The sequence below is a fragment of the Pseudonaja textilis genome, chromosome 3, assembly GCF_049901715.1.
Source record: "Pseudonaja textilis isolate UNSWEBS1 chromosome 3, rPseTex1.2, whole genome shotgun sequence".
Lineage (NCBI taxonomy): Eukaryota > Metazoa > Chordata > Lepidosauria > Squamata > Elapidae > Pseudonaja > Pseudonaja textilis.
Window position 1 is genome coordinate 193399138 of NC_141992.1, and position 18851 is coordinate 193417988.

Below are 18851 nucleotides of genomic sequence, written 5' to 3' on the forward strand. Positions count from 1 at the left end.
CTCCTTCTCCCCCTTTCTCCTCCTTCTTCTCCAACAGTGCCATTTTATTAGACACTGTCAACATACACTAGATTATGATCCTAAATTGCTCTTGTAAAGAGGAAAGTAAAACATTAAAAAGTGGTAATATTTATGTGAGCATGCTTTTTGTATTGAGTCATCAGGGTACTGATGGAACAGGGGGCATTATCTATAGGATTGTTCCCCTACATTCTTTTCATGATTCTTTCCTCGACATCTAATAACTGATTTGTATAAACCTAATGCTCCAGGTATTTGTTTAACAGACTGTAGTTCAGGACAACTTATTTCTTAATTTTAAAATGCCTTCAGAGTCCTGGTTGCAAGAGAATAACGTTTCACCTTAAAAAGGCATACTACTCACTGTTGTTCACTGTCTGTAAAAAGCAGGTCCAGCTTGAGCTGAAAATCAGCTTCACTTAACGCTTCTTCCACCTGGGAGCAATTTTAGGAAGGAAAAAAAAACTATTATTAAAAGCTAATATTGGAATCAATTGTCTGTGGAGAATCCAGGTCATGGTTGTCCCAAAGGTGCTATTTCAGGAGGCAACTGGACTATTTTTTTTTTCTTGAAGATGTTTCACTTCTCATCCAACAAGCTTCTTCAGCTCTAACTGGATAGTGGGGAAAGGGAAGGATTTATGCAGAGAGCTGGCCCTATGCATTCTTTTAGGGAGTCATCACAGGGCAGAAAACATCCTGCAGCCAAGAAGGCTCCACACCCATTTGCACTACTCAGGTGACCCTGTTGACACAGACAAGCCTCCAAGTGGCCTCAACGTCCCTTTAAAAGGATGCAAATGACCAGCTATCTGCAAGGAGTATAAATCCTTGCATTTCCCACCACCAGTCAGAGCTGAAGAAGCTTCTTGGATGAGAAGCGAAACATCTTCAAAGAAAAACCAGAAAGTCCAGTTTCATCCTGAAAAAACCACCTTTGGAGCATTGTGATCAATTGGAAAAAGAGAAAGGAGAAGAGGGGAGAGAAGAAATAGAAAAGAAGAGTGAGGAAGTGAACAGAATCAGAAAAGAGCTGGAAGGGACTTAGAGGTCTTCTAATCCAGCCCTCTGCTTAAGCAGGAGATTCTATACCATTTCAGACAAATGCCTGTCTCTTTGTCTGTTTGTCTGTATGTATGAATGTATGTATGAATGAATGAATGAATGAATGAATGAATGAATGAATTGCCATTTACAAGGTGTGGCAACAAATATCAAGAGCTGGAAAGGGACAGTCAAATCCTGTCTTTTATGTATCACACAGATGCCACCAGTAGAACTTTGATTGAACCAACTAGGCTTATTTTATCACACCCTACGGATAGTTCAGAAAATCCCACTTGAAGTCTGAAATTCCTCTATGTAGATGAGTTTCTAATATGTATTACCATCTGGACTAAGCTACCACCAAGAAAATATAACTGATTGATAATCTGACGGGCAGGCGACTGAGATGGATGCCTCAGAGACTCGCAGCCTACGTTGTCCTGTGATTAAAAGGTCATCCAGTCTCCCAGATTAGTTGAGGAATGAGACTTCAAACTCAAACCAGTTTCAAACTCAAACTCTCAAACAAACTCTCCTTGCACGGAGCAAAGGATTACACTGAAGGACACTTGGACCCCCTGTAGTTTCTTCTTTAGGTGTGGTTTCAGCTGATTTGTGGAGGAGAGTCATATTAATTAAGGTCATAGCACTTGTGGAAAGATACTTCATTTTTCCCTATTTTTCTTCATCATTCTAAGTCCTCTAGGGAGTAGTGCAGTGGCCTAGAAGTGGAGCTCTCACCTCACTCTCAGGAGGCTGTGAGTTTGATCCTAGACAGTGGAAGATATTTCTCTCTGGACACAATGAATAATTATCTGCTGTGAACTCTGCATTGGCAACAGGAAGGGCATCCAGCCAGTAAACGCTCAGCTCCATTCAATTGCCCTGACTCCACCCCAATGTAAGGAATTGTGGGCTCATTAAAAGACAAAAAAAATCTAAGTCCTCTAGTGCTTCTCTACGTCCTGCTAGCAAATCTGAACTTTCCCTTGATGGAAAAAAGTATTTTAGTTTATTTTATTATGCTGTTATAAGATATATGTAATTCAAAATTGAACTTCTGAGAAAAAAATGTGGAGGAGGAGCAATGGGGAAGCCACATTACTTAAAGAGTCAACTATCTCAGCAGTACATGACCCTAATATGGCTGCATTTCTTCTCTCTCTCTCTCTCTCTCTCTCTCTCTCTCTCTCTCTCTTTCACTCACTCTCTGGGATTATCCATGTTCTGACATTCCTAAACCAACTTTAGTTCATCATGCCTGCCCTCCATTGAACCTGTTAAAATTTTCCAAAACCTCCAAGAACAGGGTATTCAGAACTAGACATAGTACTTGAGATGAGACCTAATCAGTGTAAAATAGGATGGAAGAATTACTGGTGGTGGTTTGGAAACTATAATTTCATTAATCACTTTGTCAAACTGCCACTTTATGTTCAGTTTGTGATCAACTATTCCCCAAAGATGAGAGAGAGGGAGGGAGAGAGGGAGAAAGAGGGGGGGAGGGAGAGAGAGCAGAGGATGGATGGATGGATGGACGGACGGACGGACACACAGATGATAGAATGGAGAAAGAGAGAGAGAGGTAGTTGAGTTGAGGTTAGGGTTAGGGTTAGGTCAGGAAACTCCATATTCCCCTCCTGTAACTGTGAATTTGAATGTTGTTTCCCAAAAGAAGAATTTTGTATTTGTGAAATTTCACTCTGTCATGTTCAGGCTATTTTCTAAACTCCCTAAATTATATTGAATATTTATTCCTGTATTCCAAAGTGCTAGTTATCTCACTCAATTTAGCCAATCTAGTTTGTTGGCTGCAGTCCCTATTTGGCACTGAAATCATTAGGGAATAATAAGTATGATGGGTTTCTAAGTGCAGCTAACATAACCTTTTGGACATAAATTGATGTTATTCAGTCCAATATACTTATATTCACAGTAACTTCCCTCCTTTAATCTTTTCTCTCCTGTCTTACTATCTACCTGCAGGGGGAGAAATTCATTTGTGAATGTCATCTATCATGATTAAGTGATATAAGGACAATCTAAGTGGTTTCAAATGCTCTCCAAACCAATATGACAAGACATATATAACAAATCTGTGGAGGTTGTAATCAGGGGTGGGATTCAATTTTTTTAACAACCAGTTCTGTGGGTGTGGCTTAGTTGGTGGACATGGCCTGGTGGTCATATTATTGGCTGGGTGTGGCCAACTCAATATCATTCACATCGAGGCACACATCTCCTCACCTGGCCTCTCATGACCGTGGGGATGCTGCAACAGTCATAAGTGTGAAAAACGTTCATAAGTCACTTTTTTCAGTGCCATTGTAACTTTGAATGGTCACTCCACACAAGCAAAGTACCAGCAAAGGAGGGGGAAAAAAATCCAGAGAGGTTCCTGAGACAGGAAGTCTAGTCCTGCCAAGAATATAATAAGGGTTAACGGAGAGGCAGTTTCTGTAAGCAACACCAGAATGTTTCCTTCCTGCCTTCCTTACAGGGTTAGGTCAGTAATTTCTTCTAACAACCGGTTCTCCAAACTGCTTAGAATGTTAACAATCGGTTCTAGCGAATAGGTGCGAACTGGTAAAATCTCACCCCTGGTTGTAATGCTCCCTTACTGATGATGTTACCTAGCTGGGCAATGAAATGTCTTTCAAGCAAACAAACAACTTCAGAGAGTCCCAAGGACCCTTCAGCCCTGAGCTACTGCCATGCACAAGCAACCAGAACCACACACGAACACTCTCAAGTAGAACTTTTATTGTTAGTCATGTATGTTACTAGAATCTCTCTAGACTGACTGCATTCCTTTGGGAACAGTCAGAAAAGGATTCAGAGATCAGGCTTGTACTACTTTCTGCAGTGTAAGGACTCTAAGCTTGTTCCCTTCTTAACATCTCCCTCCAGTTTAGCTGTAGATCCCACCAATCTGCAGATGGTCTCTTCTATTGGGATAACAATCTTGTATATAGCAGTACCATGTTAGTCAACTGCTTTGAAACTCATCAAATTTGGTATTCAATGCATTTTGATGCAAAAGTTTTGTCCCAGTACTGATTGTTTTTTCAGTATTCAACAGGTAAGTTAGAGGTTGTTGGTATCGGCTGCCTTGAGACTCTCTACATTATTCCTTAGGGGGAAAATTTGCTCGGTACTCATCATGCCACCTGGAACCAATTAACAATGAGTACTGAGGGACCACTAAAATTAAGTGGGGAGGGTGACCAATCTTTAGGATCTCCAGGGCCTAATTCCAAAGAAAAAACCCTAGAAAGCAAATCAAATAATGAAGTAAGGAGCGATGAGAGGGAAGACAAACTTAAACCCCAAATAAGAGATATAGGAAGCATACCCAGAGTCAGACATAAAGATCTCAAATTCCTATATACAAATGCACAAAGGCTGGGGATCAAACAGGGTGAACTTGAACTATTAATACATGAAGGTAGATATGATATAGTTGGAATAACAGAAACTTGGTTGGATGAAACCCATGACTGGAACATATTAATAAGGTAAAGGTTCCCCTCACACATATATGCAAATCATTTCCATCTCTAGGGGGTGGTGCTCATCTCTGTTACAAAGCTGAAGAGCCAGCATTGTCCAAAGACGTCTCCGTGGTCATGGGGCCAGCATGACTAAATGCCGAAGGCGCACGGAACACTGTTACCTTCCCACCAAAGTGGTCCCTATTTTTCTACTTGCATTTTTACATGCTTTCGAACTACTAGGTTGGCAGAAGCTGGGACAAGTAAAGGGAGCTCACTCCATTATGCGGTGCTAGGGATTCGAACCGCCAAACTGCTGACCTTTCTGATCGACAAGCTCAGCATCTTAGCCACTGAGCCACCACATCCTTAACATATTGATAGAAGGATGCAAACTGCTCAAAAAAAGCCCAGACCCCAATAAAAGAGGAGGTGGAGTTGCCCTGTATACAGAGGTGGGCTTCAAAAATTTTATCAATAGGTTCTCCGACTGGTTGCTGGGTGGGCGTAGCCATTGTGAGCATGGCCTAGTCAGCCTCCTACACCATGACGAGGGTGCATTTTTATTCTCCCTGGGCTCCAGATGCTTTCCTCGAGCTTCTGGGAGGGTGAAAATGGCCACCCCGTGCTCCAGAGGCTCTCTGGAAGCTGGAAACTGGCCCATCTCCAGCCTTTCTGAACTTCCGGGAGCCCCATTTTTCACCATCCCCAAGTCTCCGTGTGTGCCCTGCACTTACCTGCATCCAAAACAGGTCACGTGGGGACTCCTGGGAGGGGAGGGGCAGGGTAGGAGGGGCCAACCAGGAGTGGGATTTGGGGGTTCTCCACAGTGCACAGAATCTTAGCTAGGGGCTCTCCTGAACTCCTGCAAACCCCCAGCTGCCCACCCCTGCCTGTATGCAAAGGACCACTATATCGCTACCACTCTACCATGTATAACCATGTGCGAATTTTCATTCCTACTCATATATGAATGAAGAGGAGTCTTCTTTAAGAGAATCAAAACCATCTCACCCTCTCACCATCCAGGAGGAGATGCACAGAGAAGCTCATGGAATCGTTCAGGAGAATCTCTTCATTCCGGTACAAGATCTGAAAGACTCGGCTGAAGACCATGTTGTCGTAGATGCTGGCTGAATGCAGAATCATCTCACCTGAAGCCAATATCATATATTTAAAGAAGAAAGCATTAGTTAGCCAGTTAAATATAACAGGATTCATTCATTTTGTTTTCCATGAGCCCAGGTTCATTTCGGCCTGTTCTTTATTTCAATCTTCCTCAACCGACCGCTTGTATTTGGCCTCTAACACAAGGGTCTCCAAACTTGGTAACTTTAAGACTTGTGGACTTCAATTCCCAGAATTCCCCAGCCAGCATGGATGGCTGAGGAATTCTAGCAGTTAAAGTCTACAAATTTGGAGACCCCTACAAGTTGAAGTCTGTGAGTTTTGAGATCCCTCTTCTAACTTCTTAAAGAACAATCCTTTAAGACCTTCAAGATTCCTCCCAATTAAAATGCTGAAATGTATGGTGTGTTTTCTTACCAATTTCAGGCAAAAAAAACCCAATAAACTGGCTGAGCCTGCTTGCCCCCCCAAATGAATCCTCAATCCCACCCAAAATTTATGAAAGAAATACATTCTCACTGCACCTCATGCCCAAACATATTAAGGGATAGTTTAAAAATCTATAGAGTGTATGTTAGAATGCATGTATGTATATACGTATGTTTGTATGTATGCATTTATTTATTTATACTATTATTTAGTATTTAAATTATTATGTATTTTTTAAAATTATGTCCATTGTTTTATCATATTATTTCTCCAAAACCCAAAGGTGCTTCTGGACTTTCTTTGTTTTTTTCCTTGAAGACATTTCACTTCTCATCCAAGAAGCTTCTTCAGTTCTGGCTGAATGGTGGAGAATGGAAGGATTTGTTTTCCTTGCGGTCATTTGGGTCATTAGTATTTCTTTTGGGAGTCATTGAGGCCACTTGGGGGGATTTGTCTGTGCCCTCAAAGTCACCTGAATAGTGTAAATGGGTGTGGAACCCTCTTGGAATTGCTGAAATGACTATGTTGTAAACAGGAGGCAGGCGGTGTTGTATTTCTCTTTTCCCCCCTCCCCGACTTGACCAAATGACTGCAAAGAATATAAATCCTCCATTCCTTACCATTCAGTCAGAACTGAAGAATCTTGGATGAGAAGCAAAACATCTTCAATGAACAACAAAGATAGTCCAGTTGCCTCTTGGAAAAAAAAAAAAACATCTTTAGGACAACCATGATCTGGTGGAATGAAAAATTCCAAAGACCAGAGGTCTTCAAACTTGACAGCTTTAAGACTTGTGGACTTCAACTCCCAGAATTCCTCCTCCAGTCATGTTAGCTCAGGAGTTCTGTGAGTTGACGTCCACAAGTCTTAAACTTGACACGTTTGAAGACCCTTGACATTTCCCTGAAACCTTCCTTCCTCTTTCCTTCCACAGGAACAATTATTTCACCTTATTCATAGAATAATAACAAACAGCCTCGGGGCAACTGATAGACTTGAAGTAGTACATAAAGTTGTAAATGTTCATGGATTTGTGTCCTTCAAATGGTTCTAACTATATACTGTGCAATATATCATCTTCCACTGCATGTCATAAAGTGGACTCAAGCCGAACATGGTCTTATAAATTGGATAGCTTTTAGAGCACCACAAGAATATTTTCAATTTACGGGGATGTTTTTTTCCCCCAGCACAACCATTTCCAATGCTTTAAATCAAAGCAGATGTAGGTCTTGCCAGGTAAATGAATCTAGTGCCCAGCCATCTAGGAAAAGCTTCAGTTGTCTTAAATCACAGTTCTGCATTATGGTTGACTTTCCAACAATGTTGGTGGTAATTAAAATGAGCTGCCCTTGACTCGCTATATGAAAACACTGGCCTTGTATGAGATGCTCACTTGCACACTAATTCAAATGCACTGTCCCCCAAAATGGGGAAGCTGAACTGGTTGTTATAGGTTAATTAATTAGCAGAATCACTCTCAGTCTAATGCCAAATGCATCTTGCAAGACAGTGGCTCTTGGCAAATCTATTAGTGTTGTGTTAATTTTAGGGATGGCACTTTGGTCGACTAATTAAAGTTTTCTTACTGATTAAACGTGTGATTTGATTGATCGGGGGGGGGGTCTCTATTTTTGAAATGCTGAGCAGGGAACTAACACTTCTACATAGACTGAAGCAGCAGTATGTTCATATAGATTTGACAGAAAATAAAGCTTATTAATATCTTTAATATACAAAGCCCTTAGTTTGATTCATTATTAAGCCACTAGATGGGAGCAGGCCAAATCTCTTTATTGCCATCGACTGGTGGCGGATATGTTTGAAGCTCATATATGATGTTGACCTTCACTAATATTCTTCCATGTTAAATTATAGAGGTTGTCCTTGTTTAGCAGCCACAATTGGGGCTGGCAACTCAGTTATTAAGTGATGCAAGTGAGCAAAATAAAATCTTAATTGTGGTTATGATCTTCTTTCAATTTTCCTTTGCTTTACTGAACTGCCAAAGTCAACATAAGGATTGGTTATAAAATTAGTTTTCATCACTGTCAAAAATGTAGAATGTCACTAAATAAGTCAGTCACTAAATAAGGAGTGTGTGCTTCACTATTTTAACCAGACAACAGGGTCATTCAGTTTGCAAGTGGATTCCAGAACTGACATTATGGTGGACTTGTGCAGAAGCTAAAAGATATTGGACTAAAATACACACATGGTTGGATAAAATGATAAAACAACATACAGATTTAAAGCCTGAGATATTTTTATCGGGGATTTTACCTGAAAACTATAGTAAATAAATAACATATTTGATTATTCATGTACTGAGACCAGTTAGAATTATATTTGGTCAAAACTGGAAAAATGAGAAAATTGTGATGGAGGAGGAAGTGATTAAGAAAATAATGGAATGTGAAGAGATGAGTAGATTAACATTAGCAATGAGAGAGCAAGAAGAAAAAGAATATTGTAAGATTTGGGACTTATTCTATGGATGGTTAGAAAGTAGAGTAAGGAATTAAAGGATATAGCAATGTTGATATATTGTAATTGATTATTTTGAATAAGTCATGATATGAATATAATTTAGTAAGAGTTGGGATTTGCTATTAAAAATAGATGGTAATTGAAACAAAAAAACTTATGATACTGTAATAATGATAAAATATGATATATAATGTTGACTAGAATATAATATGTGTAAACTATGAGAAATATATACAGATATTATTACGTGGACAAAATATATGTAAGACGACACACTGTACAATTGAAACATAGTTTTTATTTGTTGATTTTGTTGTAAAAATTAAAAAAAAAATCAGAACTGACATTAGATCACAAAAATAGCATAAATCATTTCTATTATCAAAGGTGGAGATTAATTTTATAACAGAATTATTGCCTTAAACAAAAGTGGCTGCTAAAATATGAGACATATTATTCATCCTATAGGACAGATGGGAGGGAAGGAAGTTTAAAATCCAGATGAGAGGTTTTGATTAATACCAGAAATAATTTCTGGAACATATTACAGTTAGACTTAGATTTACAACCATTCATTTCGTGACTGTTCAAAGTTACAACGGCACTGAAAAAAGTGACTTGTAAACATTTTTCACCCTTATGACCATTGCAGCATCTCTGTGGTCAAATTCAGGCCCTTGGCAACTGGCTCGTATTTATGACGGTTGCAATGTCCTGAGGTCATGTCATCACTATTTAGAGACTTTCTGACAAGGGGGAAGCCAGATTCATTTAACAACCGGGTTACTCATTGAACAACAGCAGTGATTCACTTTAATAATGGTGTCAATGCAGGTTGTAAAATGAGTCAAAAGTCACTGAACAGCTGTCTCGCTTAGCATCATAAATTTTGGGCATAAATCAAGGACGATCATGTACAATTCATGATGAAATGTGTCTCTCTTACCTCTCTCTATCATGGGATGATGAAGAAATAGATTCCATTCACAATATCAACTTAGTTACAGTCACAAAGCTTGCAAGTCTGATTACATTCTCCATCCTCTGTCTTTTAGCCTCAGGAGCAGGGGCAGGGGTGGGATTCTACCAGTTTGGACCAGTTCGAGTGAACTGGTAGTTCCAGTGAGCATCTGGCCCCATCCCCACCTCCTGCCCCTGCGTTTTCCTGTGCTTTATTTCATTCTTTTAGAGCACAGCTGATTTGTGCAGCAGAACAGTTTGTCGTGCCTCAGCTGTTTTATTCACAGGGGCTGCAGTAGGAGGTAAGTATTATAGCTGAAAATGTTGTTGTTGTTTTTTTAAATGCAGAACACACGCACGTGCACACTCAGCAAACCGGATATTACACCAGTTGAATCACATAACTGCTCAGGAGTATTAAGTGGGAAGCTTGTTTTAGACATTTTTTATAAACTACTTCCTCAGCCTGGACTCCAATCTTGTTTATTGGATTGTTGCCTCGATAATGGATCTTCCCTCTGTCCTTCGAGCCAGTGGTGATATTCTACTGGTTTGGCCCAGTTCTGCTGAGCTGTTAGCAGCGATGAGCAGTGGAGACCAAACCGGTTCTCTCCAATGCTCTGCTGTGCCTGCGTAAAGTGTGCATTTGGTGCGCGCACACACACAAAGTGTATGCACGTGCACAAAGCACACCCACCAAACTGGTGATAAAACTTTTTTAATCTCACCACTGCTTCAAGCCCATTCTCTATACCCATTACAGGAACATCGATAATGCCAGCGTGATCACATTTCTGTGGTGGTATAATCAAATAAGTGCCACATTGCTTTACTTATAAAGCCTTCCTTTATTAGTAAGTTAATTAAGACGGGGTCTCTTTGAAACCCTTCAATCTCTTTGTCCCAAAACATTTGCACGGCAGACTTAAAAGAGTCTGTTCATTTGATAAGCCTGTAATGAGATCCTCCACCTTCTGAAGGTTTTTGTTGTATCCCTGTTTCTTTCTGAGACTGAATGGTACAATGAGGATCATAAACAGTTGCCTAAAATCTACTCCTACTTGCTGGCTCCCCATCTTGAGCCATTTTGCACCACCAGCTCTATGAAGGCAGGAAGCCTTAGTGAAGGAGTACAACAAAATTAAGAGAAACCCACTTCTCCCTGTGCATGCTGATCTTCCTCATCTAACATGGGTTCCAATATCTCAGGGGCTGCCAAAAAGAAGAGGGAGTCAAGCTATTCTCCAAAGCAGCTGAAGGCAGGACAAGAAGCAATGGGTGGAAACTAACCAAGGAGAGAAGCAACTTAGAACTAAGGAAAACATTCCCGACAGAACAATTAACCAGCGGAAAAACTTGTCTCCAGAAGTTCTGAATGCTCCAACACTGGAAGTTTTTTTTAAAAGATGTTGGATTACCGTTTGTCTGAAGTGGTGTAGGGTTTCCTGCCTAAGCAGGAGGTTGGACTAGAAGATCTCCAAGGTCCTTTCCAACTCTGTTATTCTATTCTATCAATTGGCAGGCTTAAATCTAGGAAGCCCTCTCTGCCACTCACTCAACAGCTGTCTAACAACTTTGACATCAACCCACAGTGGAAAGCCAAATGGGCTGCTGGACGCCCAGATACAGGCAGTTACATAGTTGACCCTCCAAAAAATGGTGTCAGGTCTTGACCTTCCTCAACAGCATTAGTCAACTCTGAAAGGATTTGTACCCAACATGGTGTCTGGCCAGGACTCATTGTTTCAGTGGAGTCTTGACTCTACCCTTCAGTGTGACTGTGGTGCTCCTCGACAAAATATCCATCACACTGTATACGAATGTCCACCAAAAACTTACACTGGCTCTGATTTTTTCTCAACTTAAACTTTGTGCTTAAACTCAACAAGCGTCTCCAAATTCTGAAATTGTTTCTTTGGGGAGAAATAGAACCACATTTGGACTGTGTCAACTTCCTAATTTTTTGGCCAGACAACAGTTACCTATATCAAATTTGTCAGCAAATTATTAGTTACAGTATACAATATAATGATTTCTTTTGCAGCTCCCTATTTTTGGTAAAATAATTGGATGGACCTAAAGTCCAATCCATCTTTTTGGATGGAAAGGAAATGGCATTGGTTGATACAGTCCTAATTTAAAGAAAAGTTTGTTCTAAATATAAAGACTGTAACAGTCTTTACAAAGAAAGTAACAGTCTACCACAACTGTTTTTCTTTATGATTAAACTCCAATTTTCATTCTTTCCTCCCCAAAATCTGATTAAAGTCAGCCAGCTCCATCATCAATCTTTCATTTCTACGTTCCCTTCTGGCATTTCTAATTAGACTATTGGAAAGAATTATTACGAAAAGTTTTCTGTAATATTATTTCATTAGGTGAAGATGGAAATGTAAGATGACCCATTAATTTCCCAGCATGGATTTCGGTAGTGTAAAGGTAGTAGCTTATCTCTGCTACGTTGTATAAATCAAAATCCATTTGTTCAAGGTCATGGGGGTAAGATGCAGACGGATAAAATTGCTGGGAAAATCTTCTGCAAAAAAAAGGTGCTGCAAATCAGGATAACTATATATTGAAACCAAGGAAAAGAAAGAAAAGAATGGAGGGCAGGAGAGAGGAGAGGAGAGGAGAGGAGAGGAGAGGAGAGGAGAGGAGAGAGGGGAGAACAGAGGAGGGGAGGGGAGGGATGGGGATGGGAGGAGGGCAGGGAAGGAGGAGGAGAGAGGAAGGGAGAGCTCGCCAGGAGAGAGGAGAGAGGAGAATAGAGGAGGGGAGGGATGGGGATGGGAGGAGGGGAGGGGAGGAGGGAAGGGCAGGAGAAAAGAGGGGAGAATAGAGGAGGGAAGGGGAGGCATGGGGAGGCATGGGGGAGGGGAGGGGATGGGATGGGCGGAGGAAAGGGCAGGAGAGAAGAGGAGAGAGGAAGGGAGAGCAGACCAGGAGAGGAGAGGGGAGAATAGAGGAGGAGGGGAGGGATGGGGATGGGAAGAGGGAAGGACAGGAGGGAAGGGTAGGTGAGGAGAGTGGAAAATAGAGGAGGGGAGGGATGGGGAGGAGGAGGGGAGGTGAGGGAGAGGAGAGAGGAAGGGAGAGCTCGCCAGGAGAGGAGAGAGGAGAATAGAGGAGGGGAGGGATGGGGAGGGGAGGAGGGGAGGGGAGGAGGAAAGGGCAGGAGAAAAGAGGGGAGAATAGAGGAGGGAAGGGGAGGCATGGGGAGGAGGGGAGGGGATGGGATGGGCGGAGGAAAGGGCAGGAGAGAAGAGGAGAGAGGAAGGGAGAGCAGACCAGGAGAGGAGAGGGGAGAATAGAGGAGGGGAGGGGAGGGATGGGGATGGGAAGAGGGAAGGACAGGAGGAAGGGTAGGTGAGGAGAGTGGAAAATAGAGGAGGGGAGGGATGGGGATAGGAGGAGGGGAGGTGAGGAGAGGAGAGAGGAAGGGAGAGCTCGCCAGGAGAGGAGAGAGGAGAATAGAGGAGGGGAGGGATGGGGAGGGGAGGAGGGGAGGGGAGGAGGAAAGGGCAGGAGAAAAGAGGGGAGAATAGAGGAGGGAAGGGGAGGCATGGGGAGGAGGGGAGGGATGGGATGGGCGGAGGAAAGGGCAGGAGAGAAGAGGAGAGAGGAAGGGAGAGCAGACCAGGAGAGGAGAGGGGAGAATAGAGGAGGGGAGGGGAGGGATGGGGATGGGAAGAGGGAAGGACAGGAGGGAAGGGTAGGTGAGGAGAGTGGAAAATAGAGGAGGGGAGGGATGGGGATAGGAGGAGGGGAGGTGAGGAGGAGAGAGGAAGGGAGAGCTCGCCAGGAGAGGAGAGAGGAGAATAGAGGAGGGGAGGGATGGGGAGGGAGGAGGGGAGGGGAGGAGGAAAGGGCAGGAGAAAAGAGGGGAGAATAGAGGAGGGAAGGGGAGGCATGGGGAGGAGGGGAGGGGATGGGATGGGCGGAGGAAAGGGCAGGAGAGAAGAGGAGAGAGGAAGGGAGAGCAGACCAGGAGAGGAGAGGGAGAATAGAGGAGGGGAGGGGAGGGATGGGGATGGGAAGAGGGAAGGACAGGAGGGAAGGGTAGGTGAGGAGAGTGGAAAATAGAGGAGGGGAGGGATGGGGATAGGAGGAGGGGAGGGAGGAGAGGAGAGAGGAAGGGAGAGCTCGCCAGGAGAGAGAGAGAGGAGAATAGAGGAGGGAGGGATGGGGAGGAGGAGGGGAGGGGAGGAGGAAAGGGCAGGAGAAAAGAGGGGAGAATAGAGGAGGGAAGGGGAGGCATGGGGAGGAGGGGAGGGGATGGGATGGGCGGAGGAAAGGGCAGGAGAGAAGAGGAGAGAGGAAGGGAGAGCAGACCAGGAGAGGAGAGGGGAGAATAGAGGAGGGAGGGGAGGGATGGGGATGGGAAGAGGGAAGGACAGGAGGGAAGGGTAGGTGAGGAGAGTGGAAAATAGAGGAGGGGAGGGATGGGGATAGGAGGAGGGGAGGTGAGGAGAGGAGAGAGGAAGGGAGAGCTCGCCAGGAGAGGAGAGAGGAGAATAGAGGAGGGGAGGGATGGGGAGGGGAGGAGGGGAGGGAGGAGGAAAGGGCAGGAGAAAAGAGGGGAGAATAGAGGAGGGAAGGGGAGGCATGGGGAGGAGGGGAGGGGATGGGATGGGCGGAGGAAAGGGCAGGAGAGAAGAGGAGAGAGGAAGGGAGAGCAGACCAGGAGAGGAGAGGGAAGAATAGAGGAGGGGAGGGGAGGGATGGGGATGGGAAGAGGGAAGGACAGGAGGGAAGGGTAGGTGAGGAGAGTGGAAAATAGAGGAGGGGAGGGATGGAGAGGGGAGGAGGGAAGGGCAGGAGAGGAGAGAGGAAGGGAGAACAGGCCAGAAGAGAAGAAGGGAGAATAGAGGAGGGGAGGGATGGAGAGGGGAGGAGGGAACGGCAGGAGAGAGGAGAGAGGAAGAGAGAAGAAGAAAGGGAGAGAATAGAGGAGGGGAGGGGTGGGGGTGGGGAGGAGGGGAGGGAGAGGAGAAGAAAGGAGAGAATAGAGGAAGGCATAGGAGTGGAGGAGAGGAGTGTAGAGGGGAAAGAGAGGGGAAGAGAGGGCAGGGGAAGAGAAGGGAGAGGAGGGGGAAGGAAGGGAAGTGCAGGATAGGAGAAGAGAGAATAGAGGAGGGCATAAGAGGGGAGGGAAGGGAAGGGCAGAAGTGAAGAGGAGAGGGGAAAGAGGGGAAAAAGGGGAGAGCAGGGAGGGGGAAGGGAGAGGAGGGGGAGGGAAGGGCAGGAGAGGACAGGAGATGCAGTTTGAAAAGGTTCAATAGATTCATTATGGAGAAGAGTTAAAATCCAGGAAATCCATGTAAATCTTATCCAAACTATCTTTAGAAATCAGAAATTCAGAGCCTTGCTTCTCATAGAACTTCACCTTTTTCAGTGCCTGATATTTCAAATATTTATATACCATCTGCCTGGTAAACATATTTGCAAGGTCACTCCCATTGAAAGACTAAAATAGAGATAGCTTCAAAAAGCAATATCAAATCATAACGCAAAGCCAAGAATGACAACTGAAACACTTTAACACGCAACAGATATAGGTGTTTGCAGAATTACAGAATTTGGGAGCTCCACATTTTAAGGATACATCTTCCTTAGTCTGCCCCTCAAACCAGTTTCTGAAAATTTAGTTCCTAAAACTTTAGAAATGTTAGACATTAAATTGGAAATGAAATCACATTTTTAACTAAGTATAATTACAGAATGCATTAAGAAGAAGAAATTCCATAACCATGCAGTAAAGATAAATTTTGTTCAAGATACAATACCAACAACATTTACATATACAGCAATGGGGAAACTCACAGTATACATAGAACGTAGAAATTTAAAATTCAAGCAATAATGGCTTACATATAAAACAGAACACACAGCAACATAATACAAAGATATATGCTATGGTTTTTAAGCGTGTCTAAATGTCTATAAACTCTGTAAATCAGTTGAACTATTTAGAAAGGGGAAGTTAGAGATTAAATACATATCTCCATTTTTCTAGCAGCTCCCTTTTTCCCTTTCTTTATTATTATTATTGTTATTGTTATTGTCATTGCTATTGTTATTCATACATTTTAAGAAAATACTTGGTTGATTCCTAAGATGCTGGCTGGCAGCAACCCGTATCAACCATCTGCGCTTGTCAATGATATTTATAATACATTTTTAGATGTTCAATTGACTGAGTTGCATGTTTAATGAAAATAATAACAATAACAATAATCTGCTGCAAGAAGATTGCACAAACTGACTACAAGCAGCAGCATGACAAAGTAGCAACAATGATGCATTGGAAGATCTTCAAGAAATATCATTTGCCTGTAAGCAAGAACTGGTGGGACCATAAAATAGCAAAAGTCATAGAAAATGAAAAAGTTAAATTGCTCTGGGACTTCAGAATTGAGACTGACAGGCCCCTGTCACATAACACCCCGGACTTAATAGTTGTCAGTAAGAAAGAATGAATATGAATATTGGACGTGGCAGTGCCTGGAGACAGCAGAAGAGAAGAGAAAAAACTGGAGAATATAACAAAATACAAACACCTACAAATAGAAAAAGAACAACTGTGGCAAAGGCAAGCAAGGGTAGTACCAATAGTAATAGGTGCCTTGGATGCAGTCCCAAAACAACTGGAACACCACTTGAACACCAAAGACATTAACAAATTTGCTATCAGTCAATTGCAGAAGGCAGCTTTACTTGGAACAGCTTCCATCCTGCGGCGATATCTGTAACACTATCTAACATTCAGATTTGCCTATCCCAGGTCCTTGGTAAGGACTCGATAGGTAGACAAAAATGCCAAACCCAGTCTGAACATCTGGCTGACTATGTTATTATTATTATTATTATTATTATTATTATTATTATTATTATTAATAATAATAATAATAACAGTGAGTATGAACCACGTACTATTAAGTGTAAAAAAAAACTAAACTTTTTTCAGGTTATAAAAATGTATGTGTGTTTTGCATTTTTTATCACTGTCATATTTAGCAATAATTGCACACTTAAAAAAATTATATTTTTTTTCTTTTTACGACCTCTGTCGTCCCTTGATAGGATCAGGGCAACTGAGTAGAACTGAGCATTTATTGGCCAATGCCTGACCTGACACCTACATGGAGTTCACGCAGATATTTTCTCTTTGTGCCCGATAGAGAAACTTTGCCGCTGCCTAGGATTGAATTCTCAACTTTCCCAGTGGGAGGCGAGTATCTTCACCTCTAGGCCACCACACCGCAAGCAACTTTACATTCATTAACACTTTAGAAATCATGTTCAACATTCATATGTTGTTCTCCTCTTTCAAGGTTTAATTTATCTTAATCATCACCGTGCTAACAGTTTCCTGTTCCTGCTGTATCCTGTTTATTCTCCTGCTGTATAATGCAACAAAACATTCAACTGGAGGGGAACAGGGTTTTTCCCCCATTTTCTTTTTCTTATTATTAAATTCCTCACCTCTTTGTTCAGGCAGAACTGCTGACAAACGATGTGGGATCTTAGGTGAAGTTTTCAGACTTGTACGTATCAAATAATACCTAAAAAGTCGGTTTTGGAACAAAGAAGACGGTTAGAAATTAGTAGTTTTTCGTAGTGAGAGTAAATAAAAAGTTCTAATCGGTTACAGCAAAGCTGCCAGGAAATCATGATACTTTATAAAAAAGATTTGGGGTGCTGCTACACCAAAAAATACATCAGGAAAAAAACTAATGGAATTTTATCTACTGGGACAAGAATCCCAGGTTACTCTCAAGTGGAGAAAGGCGGAGGAAGATTGGTGCTAAAAAGAGAGAAAGTGACTTTATTTCCATTTCTTTGTATTTTTTGTGGAAATTTTTGAGCCAAGTGAGAACACAGTTATTTTATTCTTCTTAATAGTTGTACCTTATGGTTCTTGATGCTTGACTAATGTATCATTTCTTTTATGTACACTGAGAGCATTTGCACCAAGACAAATCCCTTGTGTGTCCAGTCACACTTGGGCAATAAAGAATTCTATTCTATTCTATTCTATTCTATTCTATTCTATTCTATTCTATTCTATTCTATTCTATTCCTATTCTAGTTAGCACAGTAACAGAGTTGGAAGAGACCTTTTGAGATCTTCTAGTCCAACCTTCTGTTCTAGCAGGAAAAACCCTTTGAGACAAATCATCTTTTCTTAAAAGCCTCCAGGGTTGAAGTATTTATTGACCGTTTATTTATTACCTCAGAATTTCTGGAAAAGATACCTCATTAGACATGAGAATGAACCCTATATTTGAACATAAAATAATAGACTTAGAAGGGACTTTAGATGTCTTCTAGTCAAACCTCCTGCACGAATAGGAGAACCATTCCTCACAAATGGCTGTCCAATCTCTTCTTAAAAACCTCCAGTGATGGAGCACTGACAACCCCAAGAAACAAGTTATTTTATTGATTAATTGTAGTCAGTATCAGGAAATATGCAGAAAAAACAATTACAACCCACCTGCCTTCAATTGAGGACTGTATACTGCACGAGTCAAAAAGAGGGCTGTGAAAATATCTACAGACCCCTCACATCATGGACATAAACTGTGTCAACTCCTTCCCTCAAAACGATGCTAGAGAGCACTGCACACCAAAACAACTAGACACAAGGACAGTTTTTTTCCCAAACACCATCACTCTGCTAAACAAATAATTCCCCCAACACTGTCCAACTATTTACTAAGTCTACATTACTATTAGTATTACTACTAACCCTCCTATCCTTCCTTTCACCTATCTCCTCCTACTTATAACTGTATGACTGTAACTTTGTTCATTGTATCTTAAATATTTTTTTTCAATAAAATTTTATTTTTTATACAAGTAAAACATCTTTTTTGAAAATAGCATGATTCCGGGTTGAACTTCTCTATACAGACACAAAACTCTAATATTTTTATTGACTGTTTCCTAGTATGGTTTGATTGCTTATTGTAACCTATGACTATTATTAAGTGTTGTGATCATGATTCTTGATTCTTGATGAATGTATCTTTTATTTTATGTACACTGAGAACAAATGCACCAAGAGAAATTCCTTGTGTGTCTAATCACACATGGCCAATAAAGAATTCTGTTTTTTCCTATTCTATTCTATTCTATTCTATTCTATTCTATTCTATTCTATGTGGAATCTCAACATCATTTTTTTTGTATTGTGGTGACCAGAATTGTACATAGTATTCAAAAAGTGGCCTCACTACAAGTAGTCCCTGACTTACAACAATTTCTTTGGTGAC

At 41.8% G+C, this 18851-nt stretch overlaps 1 protein-coding gene across 1 annotated transcript in view; it reads right to left on the bottom strand.

The window, feature by feature from the left end:
• FAM135B (family with sequence similarity 135 member B) overlaps positions 1 to 18851 on the bottom strand; it is a 173861-nt gene that overhangs the window by 71780 nt on the left and 83230 nt on the right. Inside the window, exons 3-5 of the mRNA XM_087931751.1 lie at positions 17056 to 17135; positions 5577 to 5716; positions 386 to 456 (exon numbers count right to left, since the gene is read on the bottom strand). Coding sequence (XP_087787877.1) covers positions 386 to 456; positions 5577 to 5716; positions 17056 to 17135 — 291 coding nt within the window. The remainder of the gene's footprint in view (positions 1 to 385; positions 457 to 5576; positions 5717 to 17055; positions 17136 to 18851) is intronic.